A 27,142-nucleotide genomic window follows, 5' to 3' on the forward strand; every position below is an offset into this window, starting at 1 on the left:
GAAATTAAACCCAGAGAGACTAGTGCAGATTCAGAATACAGATGTTGAAAGTTAGATAACATGACTCTGTCTGAAGAGTTTCTCCACTGATTTGATCATCTTCTCATCAGGAACTAAATGAATTACAAAATTTGAATTTTTATTTTGATTAAGATTTTTTCCTTTATTATTTTTTTTTAAATCTTGTTTTGAAGGGCAACATTTGAAGTCTGGCATCTGGTTTTGTTTTATTTGGAATTTTTCCAATTGAGGTCCCACTCTCATGGGATATCAAATACCACAAATCTGTTTTCTTAGTAATAATATCATAAGGAAAAAGTATAACACATTTTTGGAAGACTTTTCAAATAACTACTTGTGACTCGGTGAAATGAATAAGGTAAGAGTCATGTTGCTTAATATGTGTAGAGGTGGGATAAAAAATGACTACAGAAGTCATGTCTTAGTGATACTAGTGTGTATAATTATATAAAAAGTATATATAAATAAGTATATATATAAGTATATATAAAGTATATATAAAAATATAGAGGTATATATAAGTATACTTTTATAAAGTATAAAAGACTAATGAAAAAGCACCCAGTAGTTCTTGGTACAGAGAATTACAGGGATGGAAGCAATTATTAAGGGAAATTTTCTAAATCCCCAGGTGTCAGAAGCAACTGGTTTGGCTATGCTTGAAATACTGGTTTCCTATAGAAATATATAAAAGTTGTGGATTTTAATCTTGTGTTTCACCATTCTTATAAAACTGATGGGGGCTTCAATAAGTACCTACAGCTATGTATGTGTGCAGATGATGTATATTTTATATGTCAGTTTGAAACTAGGGAAATCAGACTAATCCTAGCTTAAATAAAATTAAAGAATATGTTTGTCAATTCAGCTTCAAAACCACATAAACTGGTTAAAGCCTTTGGGTGGCTGGAGTCTCAGCCTTACACTTCTTAATATGTAGCTTCTGTTGCAATTTACATTCATTCAAGGGCCATCACTGGTCCAAAGGAGTTGCCATTCTCACCAGACCTAAATGGAGTACGGAGATTGTCATAAGCACAGCTCCAACTCTAGCTGCTGTAAATTGCAGAAGTTACTTTTTTCAAAATATCCTTTGCTTTTCTCTTAAGCCATATCTTCCAGAAGACTGGCAAATGATTTTGCAGTATGTTGAAGAAAGCCAAGATGTCTTATTTCACTTCTTTTGTTTCGTGATACTGTGTTGTGCTTGTTCAAGGAAATTTTTGATAAAACTGTTGAGATAAGAGCACTTCTCTAACACATTTTTTTATCTTACAATCAGTATCTTAGAGCTATGTCTTCTCTTAATACCTTTCTGTATAATTTGCCTATTTTGATTTGTACCCTCTATTTCCTGAGATCTGGATCTAAACTAAAATAGGCAGGGGAAAAGAGAACAATATCTTTGAAAGGTACTTTTTGCATAATGGCTTACCTCCCTTAGGAATAAAATACTGTCTGCTGTTTTTACCAGTAAATATGCTGCATGAAGTTCTTGTGAGAATTTGTACCTAATTCATAATCCCTTGGTGCTCGTGATTAAGTGGACAAATTGCTCCTTTCAGGTCTGGTCTCAACTGGACTGGCTAGACTGTGATCTTCCATAATGCTGACAAATTAACCAACTTCAGAGGCTGTCAGTTTGCAAAGGCATCAAATCAACAGACAAAATGAATAGCAAATGAAGAAAAAAAAAAATGAAGGTTATTCCTCTCATAAACTATTTATAAACATTGAAAGAGAAGGAAAGCAGCTTAAAGTTGCAGGGCGTCTCAGAATTCAATACAAATTTATTTAACAGAATTTATGAGATTATTTTTATGTATAAGGATTGACTTTCCAATGTTCCAAGAGTAAAAGCATATGCTAAAAGGAATGATAAATGGTCCAGAAATCCCCTGAATGCAATAAAGGGTTCCCACAAGAGACATCCTTTACTCTAGTTCTCTTATGATTCAGGTACCAGCAACTTGCGAATGACAGGACCTCAGTCCTTAGAAAGTCCTTAGAGAATGTTTTGTACTTTGGCATAAAGAAAGTACCTGTTGTTCAAACACCTTTGGGTTGATTGGGTTGACTGTAACATGCCCAAATAAAAAGTTGGACTTGGTTAATTTTTTTTTATCATTCCATACCACCTTGAAAAGTCTAGACTGGATTACAGCAAAACTCCACAGGCTGAATGTTTCAAAATCAGACTTTTTTTTTTTAATCTGATTTCAGAATTCTTAAATGAATAAAAAAAAAAAGTTGAAATTCCACTTAAAGTTTCTAACCACACATCAGTTTTCCAATCACACTGATGTGACTGCACCTCTAATTTAGAGCACATGCTCTGTGCTTGACAATACTGTCTACCCACGAGGGAGAACAGAAGAGGTTGTCTTCCTTCAGGAAAGGAACAGACCCTAAAATAACATTTCTGGCATTCTCTACACAGGCATGACCATTACAACAGTCTGACTAAAATTAAGGAAGAATCTGTGCAGTTTTAGCACAATAGCTGTCAGTGTCAGTAGGACTGAAACAATCTGCTGGCCACTCAGCTGCCAAATGGCCAAAGATGAAACAGCTACCTGGAGGTATAAGCCTAGATTGAAACTAACAAGCCAAGAGTATTTCAACATTTCCTTAACACCAACCAGGGTCATTTTGTTCAAACTAATTACAGACAAATAAGAAATTACGTAATTTAAATTATTTTATAATGCAACACTATTTTTTCATGTCTTCACAATGCTACACTTGAAATTGTGGCTACTTAGTACATTTCTTTCTTTTGGACCTTGTAACTCATTTCTGACAATGGTCAGAAATCTTAAATGTTTTTAAATTTTCTACTGATCAAAAAAATAACTCTAATTCTAAAAACAAAGAAAAAGGCAACTTGTGTTCTGAATTTATATGTTTACTAAATACAAACCACCTCCACCAAGACAAAGAATTAAATTCTGCATTGTGCTGTGCTATTGGAAAACCAGAAAATTACTTTAGATAAATATTGACTTAGCTGTAGCTATTAGTAATGTCACTACTCTGCATTTTATATACTACCATCTAGAAACAAACTCTTTATATGGCACTACTGTAAAAATACAGGCAAATCAATACTAAATCTGATAGCATATAAAAAAGTCTCTTTTATGTCAGATGGGAGTATCTTATTATTTTATTTACTATTCTGAGTGAAGCACAATTAGAAACTTCTCAGTTAAACCTTAGCTTTAAACTCTGACCTTAATAAAAATTTTGCAAGGTTGGCAGGAATACAAAGAAGGTATGGATTGACCAAAACAGAACTTTAAACTAAATTACAATTATATTTTTAAAAGATTTTTATGCAGCATAAATGACAAAAAACCTTTAGATTTTGCAACTGTAGCTGAATCAAGTAATATGAAATTGCAATGCCATTATGCAATTGAAATTACATAAATTTCCTGTAAGTCTAAGAAAAATATCACTTTTTCAAGGGTTTTAAGAATAGCTGGCCTGTGCACAATAGTCACGTGATTATTTGAGCAATGCTGATTCCAAAACTGAATTACAATGATTTACTTTTAAAATTTCAGGAAAAATATTCAAATTACAACTACTAAATTAAATTTAATAGGTTGTTAGGCATAGTATAAAAATCAGTGCATTATGATTTTCAGAACAATTTTATAGAAAACTTTACAGAATCTGTAACTGCTTTCTAGACTATAAGTATATAATCCTAATTTTTTTTCTCATTTTTGTGACTACCTAATGGTAACAGGATTTTAAAGGGTACAAAAAAAAAAAAAATCCATGCATTAAAAATAAATTGTATTAATAGAGGTCTGTGTTACTAGTTGATTTTCAGTAAACATTTTGGTAAAATCTATTCATACATAAACTTGTGTTCTGCTTTCTTAGAACAGATACCTGCTTTTGCCTTTAAAGTTAATTTTGTGTTATTTTTACTATGTTCAGGAGATAGAGTTTTTCTGTTTATTTACAGAACAGCCATAGAACAATAGCTTCCTAGGCCAAGTTATCTGCTACCCTACTACCACCTCCTTGGTTTAGAAGGACCTCTAGGGGTGAGAGATTAATTCAGTGCTGAAGAACAAAAATACTAAGAACAAAGTTTAGACCTTGATTGTTTGTCAGAGACAGTTTTAATATTGAGCAGATGTCACCGTGAACATAAAAAATCCCTCACAACTTTTTGACTATTTAACCAAAAATAAAATTGATAACTACTAAAGTATTTATGATCATTATCATCCCCAGTTACTTTTTCTTTTCATTCCATGGGCCTGTAATACTGTATGTAAGGAGGATATATGATATATTCACCACAGAATATGATTACATAGAATTATATTAAAACTTTTATAACCATGTGAAAGAGTGCATTCTATAATATCTAAATATTCATAGTAGGAAAACATATCAGAAAGCCTTAAGCTGTACAGTGCAAAACTGGTCCTAGCTAATTAGTTCAGTGCTTTAGAAATAATGACACAAGAAACTGCTAGTAGAAATGGAATTAAGAACCCCAGTTCTTTTCCTTTGCAAAATGAACTTAAGCAACACAGAAGCCAGTACTACAAAATCTTGTAGCACTTATAGAGAATAAACACAAATTGAGATAGGGGTGGATTACATAGTGTGGACAATTACCATTTTTCTTATCAGGCACTTCTACACATTTTTAATGGTGCAGAGCAAACCAGAAGGTACTCAAAATATGTGAAGTAAACTTGGAATTCCTGACGGAATTCATCTTTATGCAAGTAATTAATTATATTTCTTTTTCCAGCATGTTTATCCAATTCACCTTAAGTCTAAACATATCCCAAAAAAAGGTGAGCCCAGTATTGCCTTAAGTCTCTTCAATAACAGCAACATAATTAAGTAATGAAAAATGCAGGAAAGTAGCCAAAAGGGGAAGGCTTCTTCCATAGATGATGCTTAGCACAAGCTGCAACAGGTCCACCATATTTGGCAGTCCTGAGGATGTTTCTCTCAATTAATTTGTCTTTGCATGACCCTGTTAATTCAGACCACATAGCCTGTAGCTTGCATGTGCTGAGTTTGTGTCTTGCTGTGTGTAATTAATGTTGACAGAGAGTTTAAAATCCTCTGAGCAGCTAAGACTCATGTCTAGCTGGTTAAATCTATATAGAAGATGTCAAAATATGTCACGTGAAAGATTGCAGAGAGGCTTGGACTGGTTTAACACATCTTGATATGTGTTTCCAGCTATTCATCTCATTTTGCATGACTGCAGCAGAAATAAAAATGGGGGAAAAAAAGTAGAATCAATGCAAACGATGGAAGCAGAAAAGTTCTTTCACACCCTGAATAATATCAGTGAACTTAGAACAGAAATAATGGATTATGTGTTTATGGTATTTTAAAATAAACTTCCTCATTTCAGTGCATTTTCAGCATAAGAATTTGGTACCTTTCAATAAATGGCCTGTTCAGTATTTCCTAATCAATCTCTATCATTTAAACTTGTTCTAGAAAATTCATAACTGCCCAAAATTGATGTATATCTGGAGAGATATATATGTCTGTGTGTATACATATGTAAAAATAAGTATATATAAATATAAACGTGCAGAATTAAGAATTTTTCCTACCTTATAATCATCCTCATAGTCATTATATCCACAAGTACTTAAGATGTCAGGAAAAATATCTGACCATCCATGACTCGTACAATTTTTACTAATATTTCCTGTAAAGCAAAGTTTGAGAGTTTAAATCAGAAAGATTCAAAATTCTCCTCATCAGTACATCTTTAGACAACCTACCTTTGTCATTCTCTGCTAACACATTGTATTCCTAGCACTGCTGTTAAAGCAAAGCATCCATAAAGATTCTGATTGAACACAAATTTTTCACTATATGGACATTCAGACATTGGAATGGTCGACCAGGGGAAGTGGTGGATTCCCCAGCTTTGGAAAGTTTAAACCTCTGATCATCAGGGTGCTGAGACATCTCATATAAATAGTAGTATTAGAAGGGTTGGTCTTTCAGATACTATAAAAAGCTTATTTGTAGATTTGTAGGTTAAGTAATGCAATAGAAAAGTAACTGAGGACTGTTCTAATCTATTTAAGCTTTTTTACTAAATGATCTACAAAGAGTTATAAAACATTATGCTGATGAATTACTGCTAGAGCTAACGCTGATAGATTTGTTAATACACTTTAAAGGCTAAATTATGTGATAGATTAAAGAATGTGAAAATAAATATGCATCCTGAATCTCACTCTTTGAACCAATCACTGAAACAATGTAGTCCAAGGAATATACATGAAACTACAAATCTGGTTGGAAAGGAATTTTGAACATCTATTAATAAAAAGGATTTTTGGTTGGAACTGAGAGAAGAAATTTACTCTTTTCCCAGAGAAAGTAATTCAGATGAGATGGGGCAACATGTCATTCTACTCTTTAATCTTCTTAATGTGAATTTATATTTATACAATATGGAACAACTTCAATAGGAGAAAAGTGAGGAGTCCTATGTCAGAATAAAGAGTGGTCCTTAAAATTAATAGAGCTTTCACAATGTTTAATCATAAGCAGCCTCCCCTCATCTTTCACAGCAATTTTATATCCATGATACTTGAAATATATAATATTATAATAACAATAATATTACAATATATAATAACTAATAACTAACTAGTTTTGTTTGGAGTTTATGACTGGCCTTTAACTCACTAAAAGATGCCTGGCTTTTAACACTTTTAACAAGTTCAAATTTATGTGTCACAGATCAGCTTTGGCCAAGAATTACCAAACGTGTTTATAAACTCTCCAAACAAAAGCTCTTGTGATTTTTATCTTGTTCATTGGTTACTGGAATTTATTCTTTGTATAAAATCTTCAGTGTAAAGTTGTAAATATCCTACAATTAACCAACCAACAACCAAGTCTTTCTATCTCATAACAAAGCCTTGACCTTCAACCACCGTGTTTCCACAAACAACAGGACCACTTCTGTCATTTGTCATAGACGTGGCATTCTTTAAAGAAAAAGTAGCCTACTTATACACTTTGAAAAATCTTTACTTTAAAAGTGCATCAAAATTCTCACTCTGACTGGGCAGAGCAGGAGAGTGTTAACAGAACCACAAGTTACATCAAAGCTAAGTTTGCAAGAAAAAGACAATACTGAGGTATTTTCTCCAATAAGTACTGTAAGGCCTTCCAACTTAAAGTCAGTTAGGCAATGTTCTAGGGAACACATTGTTTATTTCTACATGATCATTCCATGCTTTTAAATATTTCAAGTGGCAAGCTCATTTGAAACCTATCACTTGACACGTGCATTTGAATAAAAAATTCACAGAATAACTTTTGGACACTCATATACTTACATCATCATGTTCAATACAGAAAAAGGATTTATAAGGATTTTATAAAAGACATTATAGGATTATGTGATTGCCAGTAAAAAGTAATTTAATATGAAATTACTAGCATTCCATAAACAATTATGTGTTATTCTTAAGTTATAACATTGACAATGACATAATAAATTAAGAACCAGCTCTCCAAAAGTTGTAAAGATGAGAAGACAAATACTTCTTTTTAAAATAACAATTTAAATTAAGAAATCCTTTAAAGAACTGATGGTATTTAAAAGCCAACTCATGGTTTGGAATACTTCCATAAAAATAAGGTGACCTAGATCATCTTGTAGTAGGATTTTAATTCCTACTAGACCCTGAAAAAAACAAAATTCACATCTCACAAACATGACTATATAAAAAGAGTTAGATCTCTTGTCTGAAGGTATTTTTATAATTTTCTGCCACAGGAATCCAGTTAATTCGAAATATGCTGTGTATAATTTATTACATATTTGTGAGCATAATCAAATTAAAATGGTACTGAGATGCCCAGATCTTAATTGAATCAACCACTAAAGATTATTTTCCTGAAATTATAAGAAGACAGAATTATAAAAATTTTAATTAAACAGGTATCACTAAAACCCCACCCTGGTAGTTCTACAAGCAAGAAGTAAACAGGTAGCTATGAAAAAAGCTGTATATGGCAAAATTATAGCTAACTATAGAAGGGAAGTGACCTTCCAGTGTTGAGAACAAAATGTCCAATTCAGATAGGGTTGTAATGCTTTGTGAAGATTTCAGACTTAAATATTTATTTCAGTTGTTTTACAGGAAAATTAAAATGTTATTGAAATATAAGATACTAACAGTTGTCACCGAAACTCCTGAGAGTGTGCATATACTAACTTCAGGCAAATAAACAGAAGTAGATTTTTTAATGTTTATTAGTTTTCCTTGTCTCATGACAACACCTTTATATCTTCATTTGAGTCATTTGAAAACTTTTATAGATTTCACAAGCTTTAGTGAGGATTTTACATATATTCCCCTTCATAAACTGTTTAGACTACCCGTGATAAACTAATCAAGATTCACCAGCTCCAGGAATGAAAACCTCTGCTCATCTGTAGATTGTTTTAGTTATCTATTTTTTACTTGAACAAGACTTAATCTAACAGTTTTCAGAATAAAGGCATTTTAGTAATCCCAAATTAGACTCTACATTAAAAGTTAAAAAGCTCTCCAGACGGACCTCAGCAGCAGAACTAACTCCCCTCCTATGAGGGAGTAACATAGGTTCCTCCTATGCACTGGAGGAACAACCAGTATGTGACCTGCTGGAAACTCTTAAAGATGTCAGTCAGACCCAATCACCTTAAAAGTAACATAAATAGGTCAAAAAGAGCAAGCAGTTTCTTCAGTCTTGGTGCATGCCACTGTATCAGAATATTTATTTAGTATCTAACCCCACGAACACCATACAGACCATAGAGACAATTATTTGGTCTCTTCATGATGTATCATGAATGGCTCTGTTAAGAATCTATTATTTTATCTTTTTAAAAATTAAATAAAATCCTTAAACCCACTGACCCCCAGTTTTAGTAGATTACCTTATAAAATACCATGATAAACCAGAACAAAAACACCTTAAAATGAAGTACCTGGTTTGCCAGAAAAAAGGCTAAATACTTTTGGACAAGGGACAGTGACAGTCTCTCCAATCTTTGCAGGACGCCAACAGGTGATGTTATCCCACACTCCCACACATCCTGAAACAAAACCAGCAGTAAGAGACTTGAAAACTCAGTCTGGTCTGAATCATCCTACTTTTAAAGAGTTGTTGCAAGCTTTGGATGTGTAGTTCCAGAAATATAAGACTCTTTAAGAAAAAACATCACAGCATCACAGAATGGTAGGGGTTATAAGGGACTGAGTCACTGGGGGGGTAACAAAACACTGGGATAGGCTGCACAGTGAGGTTGTGGAGTCTCCTTCTCTGGAGACATTCAAAACCCACCCAGATGCACTTCTGTGTGAACTACAGTAGGTGGTCCTGCTCTGACAGGGGGTTGGACTTGATCTCTTGAGGTCCCTTCCAACCCCTAACACTGATTTTTGTGATTTCTGGGAGTCCAACCTCCCTGCCAGGGCACTAGAAAATAAATAAAATAGTATTTTGTATGAAAATGTTAAGGGAATCATAAGAGTCTGCTGATTAACAAGCTTATTTTTAGGTCAGTTAAAACACTGCTTGCAAAATGTCTCATTAAAACTGTAATTTTGAGTGGGTAATGCTAAGAAAAGATAAGAACATGTTAAAAAAAAAAGTAATTCACTGGATTCAGTATTACAATTGGGACAGCATCATGTCTGAAGAATTCTTGGAACAATAGGTATGGACTAACAAAATAATCTCTTCTAAACTAAATAACGGAGATTTGAACAAAGAATGCTCCTTATTTGCTTAAAATACTGTGTTATTACTCTCAGCTTGTCAAGTTCTCCAGCTACCTGAAGAGAACTGACTGGTTTGGTTCCTTTAGAAACTTTTGACTCCTAAGCCAATATATCCTTTCTCAGCTTTACCTTAGGGAAAGGGAAAAAAGATTAGGAGTAGGAACCATGAGAGTGGCATTATTTTTATCTGCATTCCACAGTGTGCTGAGAAGTTCCTGCTCCCATTGACAATTCAGTTTGAGGTTTATAGTCCTCACCTCTTGAATGGCTGTTTTTAGCAACTGATTCACAAGGTAATATGCGTTGAACACTGTAATAATTTTTTTTCCCCCATGCATAGGTTTTCCCTACAGCTGCTTCATACATTTTTTTAAGGATTAAATAATGAGTTTTATTTCTGCTCTGTTTCACCCAGCTGCCTTCTACTCCCTCCAGCATTTGTGGCTATTCTTTTAGCAATAGTGATGGTATCTCTGAGGTGATGCTGACTTGGCTGTGTGCATATAATTTAAGAGGTTTACACCTCAGGAAGTCATCATCTTAGCCTTTCAAGTCAATGGAACTTCAATATGCTTAGGTGCTCCCTGAGTTGCAGTACTAGATTATAAAGAAGTCCTACATGTCTCTGATGTAACACCAGGCCTTATGTAAAATAAAAGAACATTTACTGGAGCCAATTCAGGTCAGGCTTCATTCCTAGTTTCAATGAGATTACATACTTTATTTGAATTTTTTTGTCTTTAATGCTTGCCTTGTATGTGCAGATACGTTATAATTAAAGGGAATGTAACAGTATAAATTACATTCTGTTCCTCATTTTTTTCAGCTTAAATAAGTATTGCCACCACATTTCGCACCAAGTTTATTTCTCAACAAGTTTATTTACCTGCATGTGCTTCTTTATCTATAAAAACGTGGATCATTGTGTTTGTAGTGGGAAGTTTTTTCTGCATATGCATTTTATCCACCAGGTGGCACTTTGCATTTGGATTTAAAAAACTGCCAGTCCAAAGAGAGATTTGGTATTTTTTTAAACTGCCTAGGAGAGCATGAAACATGAAACAAAGAGAAAGTTCTTTGAAAAACAGCCAGAAAGTTGTCAGATAGGCTAGGATTTATTTTTCGGACAGGGCAATGTTTTGATTTTTGTACTTAACTTAAGCAATCTCACCTCTTACGGGCAATGTTTTCTACATGTAGGTCTGAACGTCTCAGCACGTAATTTAGGCCACATGAGAATTTATGAACATAAATAAGCAGACTCAAATTCTTCCTGCACTTTCACACAAATAGAAAGAAAGGAAAAGGAGGCTCTAGAGAAACAGCAAGGTGGCAAACCAGAGGCAAAGGAAGCATGTGGTAGAACTGCTTAAAGTGACAAAAGGAAGAAGGTAACAGCAAAAATACTGCTGCTCCAAGCTACTTTGCTAAAATTATTTTCCATTTGTTTTTGCCAGGGCCCTGAGCATGCTACTGGGCCTTAATGGTCCTGCTCAGCCTCATGTCCCTGCTCAAGGTCCTAAACTCAGGTCTGGGTCTTCAGCAGTGTTCTGGGTGCACCTGATTTCAGCTTCACCACAACCAACCCCATGACCTCCACTGCCGGGGTCCCAGCCCACCCCTGCAGTCCTGCCGTGTCCAACTGTGGTCCCCTGCATCAGGTCAGATCCTGACACCCCAACAGATGTCCTAAGGTCAGGCTGATGTCCTAAGCTGTCCCTACCCCAGGGAGGTGCCCAATGCCCCAGGCTGGGGCTGCTCCTGGTTGCCCTCCAGCTGCCTTGGCTGGAAGTGGGACAAGTTCTCCACAAGAAGCTGCCAGGCTACAGTCCTGTGGGAATGAAGACACTGCAGAATGGTCAAGAAGCAGTTCTAATACACCTATGATGAGCCAAAGCAGTTGGTTCAATCCTTGTGAAATTGTATGGAGTGCATACAAGCTCTGATTCTTCAGAAATACTGAGGAAATGTAAATGTAAAAAGTTTTAATTACCACTAAACAAGGACTGTACATACACAGAAAGTAGAACTTTGGAAGTGTGCAGTATACATCAGATTTAATGTGTTAAATAAAATCATAGAATTGCCGAATGGTTTGGGTTGGAAGGTATGATGAAGATCATCCAGTTCCAACTCCCCAGCATGGGCAGGGACACCTTCCACTAGATCCAGTTGCTCCAAACCCCACCAATGTGGCCTTGGACACTGCTAGGGAGGGAGCAGCCACAACTTCCCTGAGCAACGTGTGCCAGTGTCTCACCACCCTCACACGAAGGAATTTCTTCCTAATGTCTAATCTAATTCTAATCCCTTCCAGTTTAAAGCTAATACTCCTTGTCATATCACTACATGACCTTATAAAAAGTCCCTCCCCAGCTTTTCTGTAGTCCTCCTTCAGGTAATGAAAGGTGCTCTAAGGTATCTCCAGAGCCTTCTCTTCTCCAGGCAGAACAACCCCAGTTCTCTCAGCTTGTCTTCACAGAGGTAGGGCTCCATCCCTCTGATCATCTTCATGGCTCTCTTCTGGACTCTTCCATGTCTTTCTTCTGCTGGAAGCTCTAGAACTGGACACAGGACTCCAGGCTGGGTCTCACGAGAGGGGAGTAGAGGGGAGCACTGCATCCCTCAGACCTGCTGCCCACACAGCTCATGTTGAGTTTCTCAGCAACCAGCACCCCCAAGTCCCTTTCCTCAGAGCTGCTCTCAACCCATTCTCTGCCCAGCCTTAAATTGTGCTTGGGATTGCCCTGGCCCAGGTGCAAGATCTTGCACTTGTCTTTATTGAACTTCACGAGGATGGCATGGGCCCATCTCTCAAGCCTACCAGGGTCCCTCTGGATGGCATTCCTTCCCTCCCTCATGTCAATGGCACCACTCAGCTTGGTGTCATCAGCAGACTTGGTGAGGGTGTACTCAATTCCAAAGTCCATGTCTCTGACAAAGATGTTAAACAGCACTAGTCCCAGTACCAACCCTTGGGGAATACCACACATCACTGGTCTCTGTTTGGACATCATGCTGTTGACCACAACTTTGAGTAAGACGATTGAGCCAATTCCTTATCCACTTTGTGGTCCATCCACTGAATCCATATCTTTCCAATTTAGAGACCAAGATATCATGCTGGACATAATGAGAAAACCAGTTCAGTTTATCTCATATTCACCTAAAATGTTTGCATTTAAATTGGTTTTCAAGATCCAGTTACAAGAAATGGCAAAAGCAGCATTATTGAGATTTCTAGGGGATTACAGTCTTTTCACTAAATGTAACATTTCAGAAGAAATGCCTTTTTTCCTTTCTGAAGAACAGTTTCTCATCAGAGAATCAAAAATCTAAAAGCCCATTTTACTTTTTAATGTAATCTACATATTTTTAAGATCCGGGAAGGAAATACAGTTATCAGTTAAAACTTTGAAAAAAAGTCTGTGAAAAAGAAAAAACATTTCCATGCAAATTTTCTACCTAGTAAATCCTGCTTTTCAATTGCCTGAAATGTTCTTTGGAGACAACAGCATTTATTTTTTTAATGGCTGGACAGCACTCTAGTCTTACAATAAGATCATCATTTTCTATTATACTAAAAAAAATTAAGTATATTAAGTATAATGTATAGTCAAAGCTCTAAGAGGTGCCTTCATCTTCTTCTTGCCCCTTTTTAGATACACTGTACATGATTCAAAAAATATAATTAAATGTCCATCTCCTGTTCATATAAACCTCTCCACAAAATATTAAGCTCTCTGTAAAGTATCAGGACCATATATTTAGGGTTTGGTTTTTTTCTTATGTCTAACCCAGATGCTATTTGTTGTATTAGCTGAAGCTTTTTTACTTCTTTGGTATTCAAGATTGCTTCCTTGTGGTGTTTGAACTTTAGATGTCATGAATTGTACACTGCCACAACCATGTCTCTCTTTATCAGGATTCAAGTACAGAACTATGTGGGGCAGTATTTCTTTCAGAATCTTCTGAAAAACACAGTATCTAATCAAATATCTAATCTAAACCTATCCTCTTTCAATTCACTGATGCAGAGGAGAGAGTGATTTTCAGGTTGGCTTAGTTATACTCACAATCAATCCTTCTTTTATGTGAACAGAGATAAATAGGTGTATGTGTCTGGATGTGGAATGCAAAACAGGCACCTCTCTTACTGGAGAAATAGCCTTAATACCAGAGTTAGATAAACTAACTTTTGGACAATTTGCCATTGGTACAATATTTAAATATTCATCCCAGCATTATGAAGAATCTGTGGAAAGATGTGTGGTTTTTTTTCATTCAGATCATGAGCTCAGTGCAGGAATCACTGAATAAAATTTTCCTGGCAGTATAATTCAGGAGATTAGATTACATAGTGACATTGGTCCCTCTTGCTTTAAATTTATGAAAAAGTGAGATTACCATTATGGTTGTTCTGTCTGTTTTAATTTCCCATTACTAGCTGCATTATGAAGCCTCTCTTTGAAAGGTTTATGAAATTATCTCCAAAACAATTTCTCTTTCCATTTACATCCCCTCCTCAAAGCTAAGATGTCATATCTAAAATTAAAGATGTCTGCCATATGGGTCTCACAAAAACACATTCTGGAAAGCAAGAGCCAAGAAGACTCTTTTAACTGAGCAGCCACTCGCTCCAGAATAAAAAAAAAAATCAAACACCAGACTTAATTTTTTCATAGTATGATCTTTTTGGGAGTTTTTGTTGTAGAATCCTCTTACAAAGTAGATTGAGTTTTAACATTTTTGACCATAAGGTTTCACTTTTATGTAAAGGTGAATGGAAATGAATCAACTACTTTATAAGATTAAATTATTGATATGTAATTATGAAAATAATTTACAGTTGGCCATTTTTGATGTATTTGCAATCACTTTTATTGGGAGCTTTCTCTTTTTAAAAGACAGCCCCTGGCTGATAGGTAAAAGATACTTTAGTGTTTTATCATATGGTCCTCAAAACCTGTAGCTCTTAGGAGCTATTTAGAATGGAATTATTCTGCCCTCCAAAAATTGGAGCTTAAAAAGAAAAAATCCTCTTCTAGATTTCCAGCTAAGATGTATCCACACCTTGGTCATCAAATTATAGGAGGGAAGAAGAAAACAAATGCAGATGAAAGCTAACCCAGTCTTCATAAACTAAAATAAAAATTAGAATAGCTAAGGAGCACTACAGAGGGGAGGGCACTGCCACAGATATTTGAAGAGTTACTTTCTTCCCTAAATGCAGTGCAATGCTTGCTATTAATGTTATTTAAAGGATGTGCTAATGTCTGAAAACCCTCCAAAGGTGCAAAGCAGGATGTCTGGATATCTAAGTTTAATGTTAGCAAGTGAGAAGAATTTAGACAAACAAGGTCCTGTGGTTTTAACATAACCTTAGCATTGTTCAGAGGATATTTACACAGTGTTTCCTTACAAAATACACCATTGCTTTATTCAGCCATGAAGTAAGCAAGTCTTTTACATAGCTCATACTAGCTTTTACTATAGCTCATAGTCAATGATATTATATCATATAATCTAATAATATAATAATATAATCTAATGCATATATTTATACATTAAAAAAATTACTCTGTGGAATTCTTGAGCTCACTTTATGAGGTAGCTCAGGTAAGATGACTATGAAGTTAACTTACTTTGCAAAAATACCCCAACCAACCACAACAGCCTTTAAAATTCCCTTTATGTCTCCCTAACTGGGAGCAGGGATAAATAAGGTTTTCCATACACAATGGCCACCTAGGCCGAAGAAGAAACTACCTTTCACATAAAATTTGGATCCTCTGAAATTCAGTAGCTGGGCATACTAGCTGAATTCTGAAGCATGCTACACAAAGGTGTGAAAGCTTCTCAGGTGTCCAAAATGTTAATGAAAAAATTCCAACTAATTTTGTAACAGAGACCCGAGCCTCCTGTGGAAAACTTCAGTGGATCTTTATTTCCAAATTCCAGACAGCATCTTCCACTGGATTGTATTATAACTTTTTTGAGGCAGGTAGCACACACTGAAGTTAGAAAGGCATAACTGGCTTTCCCATTCAGGAAAAAGTGAAATACATTTTGTGAATTTCTTGTAATGAGTTATACTTCAAATGTGCTGCAAGTTTTAGGTGTTGAGCTAGGATTTGGACTTGACAATTTCATTCTTCTTTATCAGCAGTCAGAGCATCACTGACAATCTAAAAGTCACTGTTCAAAATAGTCCTTACATCTTTGCATGAATATAGAGAGTTTATTAGGAAAATAAGGATATAGAATGGATATTTTTTTGGAAATGTAGTGCATAAATTGAACATAGGTTCCCTGAGCAGATTTTTGGAAAGCATGACACGAACCACAGGAAAAGTTGTCCTATAACATTAAACATATACTTTTTAAGGGTTCATTACCACAAGGGTTTATTCCAGTCTTTTACAAAATGGCATATTTTCTTAGTTTCAGCCAGGCATTCAATTAAATGTATAAAACCTTCCACTGCTCATCACTGCCTGCAGGGCTGAATCAACAGCAGACATACTGTCTCCTTCTAAGACATGAAGCCCTACCACAGCAGTTTGCCTTCAAGGGGTACCCCTCTTCCAGTTAAAAGAGGTTGTGAAGAAAATACTGAAAAAATTTCTTTCTTCCCCTAGGGAACACAAAATAAAACTGGTGTGCCTCCACTGATACCCTTGGAGTAGCCCAGCATCTGGATCACAAAAGTGGATCTTGAAGAAAGCTTGACTTTCAAAACTGTACAGTAGTTAACACAGAAATTATTAATTCAATATTTAATTCATTAAGCTGTACCAGCAATTAATTCTCCATCTGGCTTCACAATGGTATTATTTATGTAACAGCAGTCTCTCTTCACCACTCATATAAATTAAAAAATGTAAATGTAGATCAATTATTCCAGTAAGATTTTGCTTGGAAGAGATATCCATGTGAATTGTTCACTATTATTATAATGCTTCTAATTACTGATCTGGATTATTCAAAAGGAAAATTATAGTAAATACAAACTGTTGATGATCCTTTTAATTATTTTATATGAATTGATATTAGGGAGATTCACTGAGGGAGTTACACATTCACATCAAGAAGAAAGGTGGAAAAAGGATTGGGCTGGGACTCATTTATGCTCAAAGGGCACTGCAGATGGAAGGTTCCCTGAAGTATCATAATAATCTTCACAGCACATTCAAAAGGACTGAATGTGAAAAAGCAAATGCACTATGTATCACCTAGTTAAGTCAAAGGAAAAACACTCCACAGAAAGAGTTGCAGGCCAGCTATTCTGAGATGACACCTGGGCTGGACTACCATATAAAATTTTTCAATTAATTTTAATATTGAATGTTTGTTGAATTAAAATACTTCCAGACACTTAAAGGTAATTTAAGAACAGAACTTAAACTAATGTCACATCTAATACTAATAATTAATGAAAATCAAAATTCTATTTTGAACTTAAAAATATCTAGTTGCCTTTAGATTCAAAATTTATTTCCCTATTTTCTGAGTCTCACGGAGAACCCAGTATTTCCTGTAACCAGAGAAGTGCTGACCAGGCAGTGTAGGCACTTTTACTTTTCACCAGCGGGTGCACAGAGACTGCTTCCTGCTCACAAGTTCTGTCACATGGCTTACAAAAGGCAACTAATCCTAAAACATTACACATTTGTCATGAAAAAAATAAAATTCACACTTCTAAATTTTCTAAAAAGCCAAAAAAATTAGCAAAGTTCTTCTATATCTACTTTAATGTTACAGATTTGCTTTTCATTTGGTTGTCTGGATTTATCTGTCACCTTTGTATGTTGCTTGCTGAGCACATGGCATTAAAAGTAACACCAGCTTACAAGAAAAAAAAAATTTCCATAATTTTACGTTCAACTCACATAAAAATATAGCAAGAAAATCTACTAAAATTCAAAATTAAGAAATGACATTTGTTTCTTCTATTAAATTACAACTGGCCACATCTCTATCTTTCTGTGTGGAGGGAAAATAAAAACAATAAAGTAAGAGAAAATTTGGATTTTTTTAATGTAAAACTACTGCCTAGGTTTTCCTTTGCATGACTCCATAGTCCTCTAAGTGTGAATCCAATATTCTATCTAAAACTTTTGCTTGAGAAAGCCTGAGATCATTCTTGCCACTAGTAATTTGCTTTCAGCCATAGCTAGAGAGAGATGCTTGGATCCCAGGCTTTCTGCATTTCTTCAGACTTCTTTTTCCTGCTGATACTGTCACCATTAGGCTGCAGCTTCTCTTGCTGGTCAGAAAATAATACCAATTACAGCTTAAACATGAGAATGCATTTGCTCCCATCCAGTGTCCCATCCATTGGGTGCCTGGCACCTGGCACGCCTCTCACAGCAGGACTGATGCATCTGTATCTTTAACTCAAAATCTGCATAAATTCTACAATACATAAAATTAAAAGCACAGTACAAAAAAACCCCCAAAACATTAAAGCTTATGTTTTCTTACCTTTTTGGTCCACTGGCTTGGCATTCTTCAGAAGTTCCATGCACTTTGTTTCCTCCTTGTGAATCTCCAGCTGAAATCTGCATTCTGGGTGGATGCTATTCACCTGTGTCAAATTAACAAACAGTCCAGGGTCTTGAAACATGAATTAAAACTCTTTAAGAAGGATGCAACTACCAATAATGAAATCCATAATTTTAATGAGCACTGGTTTTGCCCAATGATATGCCAAGCATTTAGCAGACAGAGTCATTGCCCATTTTAGCTTCTCACACAACCGAATTTTCAGACAACAAAAGTTAAAATAATCCACTAGAGCATTTGCTGGCTCCTTTCTGTGGCATTTCAAGGCCTATTGTAATTTACAAGAAACTATTTACCTTTCTAGGCCATTCACCAATGTTGTTTCATGAGACCTTTTCCTCCAGAAAACCATTTAAAGTGAAGCAGAAAGCTACTTTTGGGTTGTTGGGTTTTTTTGCTTTTGTAGCAATGTAGGAAGCTGAATGTTTAATACAAATCACAGAACATGAAAACTCATTGAACTGCATTCTCTATGACAGCTTTCCTCCATGTATATTTTACCTCTGGAAGGATCCAGAGAATGATTATTTGATTCAAGCAGATGCTACACAGCACAAAAACCCACCACTCCTTTAAAAATTAAAGCACTATGGCCATTACCCATTTACAGCCCTGCTGCCTGTTTCTTTATTTTCAGGCAGTGATGTAGCAGTACTGGGGAAAAAAAGAAGACTGGACAGTTCTACTGAAGTCAGATGGATTCACAGTAGCAGAGTCTAATAAAGAAACAGGCATAGTCCATAAGAGACTGCACGGGAGAAATGAGTATAGTAAGTGACAAATGGGAAAATAGGAACTACCACTGGAGCTGATGGGACAGTGACATTAGCTTAAACAAAATAGCATCATAATGAGATAAAATGTGACTATGCTGTACTTCAGTTGTCCTCATATTTGTATCACCAAGGTGGTCTCTCTCCAAGCTTGTCCTCTTGTGTCTCTCTTACTTTTTTTAGGAGACAGTAGGAGAATTTTTCTAAAATTGCAATACTTAATTAATTAAGCTGTGATCATGGACTTGGAGCCTAGGACCCAGAGTTAGGACTGAGTCTGTTTGTTCTGTAGTCTCTCCTTGTGTGCAAGCCACTGGAGCAGCTTTTAAAAAATACAGTGTAACTACCAGAAGCATCGATAGCAGGAGCTGTTATGAAAACTCAGGAAAACCTGTCTCATCTTCAAATGCTTCATTTCACCATGTAAGATCACAACCTTACTTTCTTTTATCCATCTTTTCTCTATATTGACTATTGAAATTATATACTTCCAGAGGAGAATTTTTTTCTGTTTAAGTGAATTTGTACAGATCCTTAATACAAATTAAGATTTTTAGCACTTATAATAGAAAGTTCTGAATTACACTGCAAATGTGTTTTTTATGTACTATGTACTTTCCAGACAGGTTCCATATAAAATAGTCCCATGTACACATGTTTTTAATTGTATTTTCCTTTCACATAACAGATTTTGAAGATTAAGGGGGCTTTTTTTGTTTTTTTCCAATTGCAAACATTCAGTAACTGAGCACAGATCTCCTACTTGTCAAAAAGCATTGTAACTACTGGGTCTTGGAAAGGTGGGTCCCAGTAAATGGAAATGTTAACTAAAGGAAGAGTAAAACAAAGCAGCTACTGCAATGAAGAAACCTGCAACTGACTTCTCTCTCGTACTTTTTCAGTATTGGTGATCTAATACCAAAGGTTTCTTTGGTATTTAGTCCTCAAAGGTAACACATCATTATTTTTCATACCCAGGATGCATGCTGAATTGTAATACATTTTGTTCTAAGACATACATTAGCTTCATTCAGATACACTTCACTAAACTAAAGAGATTATGGTTCAAGACTATGTGGCACTGACCATGTCCTGAAACTCATCAAGAACCCCAAAATGGATTTTGAGGGCACTCACCACCTTTCAGGACTGGTGCTCATCCATCTTACCCTCTGCTTTACCAGGGGTAGGTTATCTTTTGTAACTACTGAATACAGAACCATGTGTAAAGGTCCATAGGCAGCTGGAAATCCAGCTGAGAAGTCACTGTGCTTTTAGTGGTTGAATAATATTTAAGGTATCCAGAACAGCAGTTTGATTGGAAAAACATTTCTTCCGACAAGCAGCTTACATTTACCTTCAGCATGGTTTCCCGACTTTTGATGGAAATGACCTGTTATTTTAAATTTATATTTTCAAAAATACAGAGGGAAGATTATATTTCTTAAATCGTGTTTCCAATAACCTTATAGGCTTTGACAAAACAACCGAAGAAATGTTTAAAAATATAAAGTTAAAATCAGACGCCCTAAATTTGAAGACTTTAATATCCTGAATGCTTTGAGTGTTGTTATCGGGTACAAGTATTAAAGATGAATTAATCACGCAGGGTGTTTTCCCCATAATATGATTACTAACGACCCGCAGACCGTACCACGGCAGCGCTCTGTGAGAACTCTTTGCAAAGTAGCAGTGGCCACCGGCTGCCGGGGAGAACAGCGGGGAACGGGTACCTGGGGCCCGAACAGCCCGGAGGGGGCTCCTCAGCCCCCTCCCCTGGGCTTGGGGTCCGGGTCCGGACCGCGCTCTCCCGCCACGGAGGAGCCGCGACAGCCCCCGAAGAGAGCCCGGGGGTGCGGGGCGGTGCCCCCCGCGCCTGCGGCCCGGCCCGCCGCTGCCTCTGCGGTCCGAGAGCCTGTCCCCAAGAGCGCCGGCGGGGAGACGGGCTGGGGGTCCCGGCGGGGACAGGAGCCCCCTCCCCTGCGAGGTCCCCGCCCGGGGACAGCCGGGAAGCGCAGTCACTTCTCTCCCGAAGTGAGTGCGGAGGATCCGCAGTCTCCGCACCTGCTACGGCTGCAGCTGAGCCCCCCGCTCCGGGGAACTGTGTGGGACCACCCAGTCCGGCGGGGTTCGCACAGGCACCTCAGCCGTAGGGGTCACCCCGTTCGCGGTCTGGAGGGGCGAGTTTTAACTTTCTCGCGGGTGGGCGCGGGGTGACTTACCCGCCGCAGGCTCCAGCAGAGGAAGAGGAAGAGGAGGATGGGCAGGTTCCTCATGCCAGCCAAGAGCCGGGGCCGGCAGGTTCCGCTGCCCCGCGCCGCTCCGCGGGTCCCTTTCCAAGGCGGCGAGCAAGAACCGGATCCCGCCGCGGCACCATAGGGCCGAGCACTCCCCGACCCGCAGGCGACCGCTGTCCTGCGGCTGTCGGCGGCTCCCGCACCTGCACCGGCCGCCTCCCGCCCGCCGCTCAGGCGGCCCTCAGCTCCCAGACCGGCTGAGTCCCCGCTCGCCACCGCCTCTCTACGCTCAGCTCCTCCTCTAGACCCCGGCTTCCTCCCCTGCCGCTTCTCCTCAGCCCTTCTCCTCTCCTTCCTTTTCTCCTCCTCCTCCTCCCCGCCGTCGTTGCTCCCCCCGTAAGAGGTGTGAGTCTTTCTCCTCAGCCGGGGTGCTCTCCGCCCATCCCCGCGTCCCGCAGGTGCTGCCACGCCGTCCCGGGCTATTGCCAGGTTGTGGACGGCATCTACCCCGCTCTGCCGTGGGGTGCCCGTCCCGACACCGTAGCAGGGCAAGCACTGGGGTGTCTTGTGCCTGCAAACCCCTTGAGATAATCAGAAGTGTCCCCCCAAGCCAGACCCCCACGAAAACCCCATCACAGGTGTGGGTCAAGTGAAGTGAAGTGATCCCTGGCAGTCTCAGTCTCATCACTGAGCAGATCAGCAATTGTATTGCAAAATCTTCTTCCCCACAAGCTGTTTCTTTTTGAGGTCTCAACAGAGGGCCAGATGTTTAAGGCAACTCCATACTACTACTGCCTGGCAGTTTATATGAGTCATGGATCCTGGTTTTGCCTCACAAGACATGTAAAATATGTGATTTAATGACATTTATGTGAGCACATGCCTTTTGTTATAGAAAAAGCATAGTTTATATGCTGGCTTTTAGCTGAGGATGAGAATAAATTAGAGTTGTCTTTCTACTGTCTTGGATGTGCTATAAGTGCAGTGTATTAAGAAGGGACTGAATGGGTAACATAGGACTCATCTAAAAAGCCTTATGCCACCCAAATTACCATCTTTAAGCTAACCAAGAGAGGTCCACAAAATTTTCCTATTTTTAAATGCATTTCACATGAGAAGAAAGAAATTACTCCAACCTCTGTGATATGATTAAAAAGAAATACTACAAACCTTAACGAGCAGTGTTACAACCTGCATGCTGAGAGCAGAGGGAAACGCCAATGTACAACACAAAATTTCTTGTAGGATGGCATATGATCAAGTAATGAAAATATTATCATTGTAACAGAAAATAGTACTGCTTTGGATTGACTTTGGTCTCTGTGTGACAAGTGAACCAATATGACCAATTGCACCTATTTTTAACATAACTTGGTTGGAGGAGAACCTGCTTATGCTGCTAGCTCTGAAATTCCTGGGCAGGCTTTCAGGTCAAGACTCTTGGAAACAGAATTATACCATACCAACTCCATGACTCCTGAGACCAGTGTCCAAGGTTTTTTTTCAGGCTCGTGGTTATTGACACACACAGTCTGGGTGTTCTGCTAGCAATTTCTTAAGACCTATAGGTCTTTCCAAAATATCAGTCTTAAAGCCATTTGTCTATTCTTTTCATTTACAGAAGTCTGATGACTTATCATTATTGCAAGGCTTTGGAAAAATCTTTTCTGTCTTTTCTCTGTTTAGAAGTTATTTTTTGCACTTTGTGATGACTTTTCATCCTACTAAGAAAGCAGTCTTTAAATTCAGTCACTCTCATAAGTGAAATTTATACATGTCAAGGCTCTTCAGGTACCCAAGAGCCTTCAGGTATCCTTGCAGAGGAGCTGCCAGGCAGACTGTCCAACAGCTGGACTGTCCCAGCAGCTGAGGAAACAAGAGTTTCCAGACACCCAAACCCAGTGTTTGATTCTTTGAGTAAATGATTAATTAAGCTGTTGAAGCTGAGTGGCCTGGGAAACCAATTAACAAATTAGTGTTAACATTCTGTCTAGAAACAGCCTTGGGAACTGTCATCATTATTCCTTCTGTGGAATGACAGAAACTAATATATTGGGTACTAGGCAGTCCACATATCCCAGAACTGTCAAAGACATTTTGAAACTTTAATCTGTTCCACCAGGCGATTGTCCAGAATCACATTTTTGTCATTTTTTTCCCCATTGAATCAGCATTTTAAGGCAAAAAGAAAAATAATTTTTTCCTCAACTGTTTCTTCTGTTGCTGTTTGGACTCACTGACATGAAAGAGATGCATCAAATACTAATGTAGAGGGGAAAAAAAAGAAAAAGAATGGAACTAAAATAACTGTTGATCCATAGCGATATATACTAATGAGACTGAAACTCTTATTCAGCAAGGAATGGATAAGGTTATGAAGGAATCAAGGAGTCATATAAATTTAGCCAGTCAGTGCAGATTTGATGCTCTTTCCAATAATGACCCATGTAATTCAAAGGAAAGAGATTTTGTGGAGGTATCCATGAGGCACAAATAGACTTCACAGGCATGGAGGGATGGAGTACAAACACAGAGAGAAATTAATTCCCTCCTCACCATATAGGTGGTAGAAAAGCAAATACAGTTTGACTGAAATAGATATTATTTTGAATTAGCAGAGCATGGGTATTACATAAAGGGGAATAAAAATGGAAATTAAAAAGTTCCACATGAGGTAATGGAGTTAGCAACCTGCAATGCAAAGTTACTTCAAGCTCTCTGCTTCCATGGCAAATGAAGGAGCCAAAAGCTTTGCTGCAATTCCAGCTGTTGGGAAAGTCTACCTATCAAGGAAAGGCACATGCCAGTGGAGTTGTAAGTAACAAATACCTTCTGCCTGGCCATCTGTCTCCACAGAATCCTCTGATGCACAGTGCTGGCAGTAAGTAGCTGGTGTGATTTTGGTGAGGCTCATGGAGAAGAAGCTGACAGCTTTGCCTACTAAAGCAATGACATCAATTCCTTTTGAGCTGAATCCTTATTTAAATTATTTGTGGAGTTCAGGATGTTTTGACAATTTGTATTCTATCCACAAATCATGTTCTTATCACATATAAGGGCTGAAACTCCATTGATTTAATTATTTAAGAAGAGATTTTCTTTTGTCCAGTCATCTCATAATTATTGTTTACACAAAGCATAATGTGCAGTTGCAAATACCTGAACTGCATGAAAAATTTAGAAGTATTTACCTGAAAGCATGTGTACAAGTCATCTGGAACAATGTACATCTTTCAAGAGTGGCAATCTCTTGATCTTTTAAAACTATTTCACGTTTTGAGTTCTGCTTTTGAGATACAGAGAAATTTTTAGCTATAACTTTATGCCGAACACTGAGCCTCATTGCAAAGTGATGCTCTTCCTAAGTCTTCACACTTAGAGTAGATCTTCATCACATATTCCTAAATCTCCCAAAGGCACTCTTTACTGTCATCCTGCATTTTCATAGAATCATAGAATGTTAAGGGTTTTTTTTTGTTAGGTTTGTTTTTGTTTTTTTTTGATACTTAAGGGAAGATTTTATCAGACATGAAAATAGACATAGAGTGGATTTCCAAGAAAAAGGAATTGTGACTTTAATGTAGGTACAGTTTGAACCTTTTATATTTGAGACAAAGTTCCCTCCAAATTTTGCATTGGTAACTACTAATATTGATGATCTTATTGAGCTGCTTTCAGTGATCAGGTGGAAGCACAACAAAGAAGGTGCCAGGCCTGAGGGGGGGCAAACAATATATATCTTGTCCATGGAAATGGGAATTCAGCCCTTGGAGAGGCTCTCAGGGCTACACCACCACCCTGTGAGAAGCAGCACAGTGTTGCTGTTGTCCAGCAGTTGACCCTTCTGCACCAAATCTTGTAGTAGCTGCAGCAAAAGGAAAAGGTAAAATGCAGATTCTGTGCAAAAAAAGACCAAAATATTATCAATGGCTTTGATCTACAGCTCCTGCAGGTGTTCAAAATAGCCTCCTACTTATTTTGAACTTTTGTTGTTGTTACTGTCAATTTATGTCTACATAATCTCTTGAGCCCTATGCTTGTTTCTTAGACAAAAAGACAATATTATGCAGAGGAGAGTGTTCTAAGGAAAAGACTGACCATCTGCTACACCATCCTTAAGTGTCACCTCATCTTTTTCATTCTATTCCATTTCAGCAGCCCGAGCAGAGCCCTGTTGTCTCTAGGCATGAAGAGTAACTTCATGCTAAAGCTGAGAGCCTATATTCTAGGGATGATGCTCAAATAGTTCCACAAACTGCTCTGTTGCAGTTGCCTGTGAAAGGACAGTTTGCCAACATCAGCATACCAAGTGCATCCCAACAGCACATACTGCCAACATAGCAATGTGAAGAGCTCTTTAGAGTGGCCTTTCCACAATGTGCACATAGCTTGGATACTCAGCAAATAAATTTCTGCAGATTAGAAACACAAATTCTTTGAAAACCAAGAGACTTTTCATTTTGGTTTATTAAACTCTGGACTCTCAGATTTTTAGAGGGCTTGATTAAGGAGGTATCTGTAACTGTGGATCTACCATCAGGATATGGCACAGGGATGTTGTGTACCAAAGACACAGAATGTAGTCTATAATACTTAGTGTAAAGTATGCAATTTTGTTCTGTCTCCCTCAAATTTATAAGACTCCCAGGTCTTCTGTAATTTCAAAAGAGTCATAAAAGTCCCTTCAGAGTAATGAACCTTTCAAGTTTCTGGGCCAGGGTACATTGTTTTTCATATTTCTTTATAGACAAGTCCTTTAATAGTACTTGTTGAACACATCAAACTAATAGGTATTCTGTAGCATTCACATGTATTGATTAAGTAGAATCTGGTATTTTATATTTATAAATTAAATCTAAAATAATTATTTTGGTATCTGGCATTACAGGAAGTACTTGGCTAAGGTCATTTAAGTTGTGATTTACTACAAAGCTCCAGGATGGATCATTGAGTTTTGAATCTCTCACTGGACATAAAGAAATAAAAAATTTTTATTCTGAAAATTTGAAGTATTTTTTTTTCTGATACAATAAGAAATTGTCCCCATTAGTCTTAGGGGGCTTGTGACTGTTAGTTATTGTGAAATTTTATGAATTTTTTTTGCAATTTTAAATAAAGACTTTGCCACAAAACTCAGAGACAAAACTCAAAAACTGTAGAAAAACAGACTGTCAGGCAAAGCTTTAGAAAAGTAGATAAGAGTAAAGACAGAAAGAAAAAAAAATGAAAAGGAAAATAACATAAAAGTAGTATTTATCCAGTGGAGTCAGTACCAGCTTAATCCAATACTTTTCTTTACTAAGATTATTTTCTACACAATGATTAGGCAATGCTAATCTAGATGTATTCTAGATAGCTGTCAGCAAAGCATTTGTTACAGTGCCATAGCATTTACTTGTTAAAATTGCAATGACGGAGCTTAATGAAAAATTTATTTGGCAAAAATGTGGTTAAAAGAACCTGACATATAATGCTGATGTGTAAAGAAAGATAAAGGGAAATAACACTGAAGTTCCTGAGAGATCAGCCTGGGTTCACTTTTTATGCTTTATATGTTTTAATTTTTGACAAAACAAAATTTTCTAGGGGTTCAAAGTGTTGTCAGCAGTAAGGATTATCTTGATATATTAAAGAAAAGGATCAACTAAAAAATATGCACTAGAAAAAGTTGGAAAATTAATTTAGAAAATGGAGAGTTGTGCTATTTAACAATGAATAAGTATTTACA

At 37.2% G+C, this 27,142-nt stretch overlaps 1 protein-coding gene across 1 annotated transcript in view; it reads right to left on the reverse strand.

The window, feature by feature from the left end:
- Positions 1-21,564, reverse strand: part of VIPR2 (vasoactive intestinal peptide receptor 2) — a 46,795-nt gene extending 25,231 nt beyond the window's left edge. Inside the window, exons 1-4 of the mRNA XM_030444948.1 lie at positions 21,400-21,564; positions 18,324-18,426; positions 9,041-9,148; positions 5,643-5,740 (exon numbers count right to left, since the gene is read on the reverse strand). Coding sequence (XP_030300808.1) covers positions 5,643-5,740; positions 9,041-9,148; positions 18,324-18,426; positions 21,400-21,453 — 363 coding nt within the window. The 5' untranslated portion in view covers positions 21,454-21,564. The remainder of the gene's footprint in view (positions 1-5,642; positions 5,741-9,040; positions 9,149-18,323; positions 18,427-21,399) is intronic.
- Positions 21,565-27,142: the final 5,578 nt, after the last annotated feature.

The sequence above is a fragment of the Calypte anna genome, chromosome 2 (genome assembly GCF_003957555.1).
Source record: "Calypte anna isolate BGI_N300 chromosome 2, bCalAnn1_v1.p, whole genome shotgun sequence".
Lineage (NCBI taxonomy): Eukaryota > Metazoa > Chordata > Aves > Apodiformes > Trochilidae > Calypte > Calypte anna.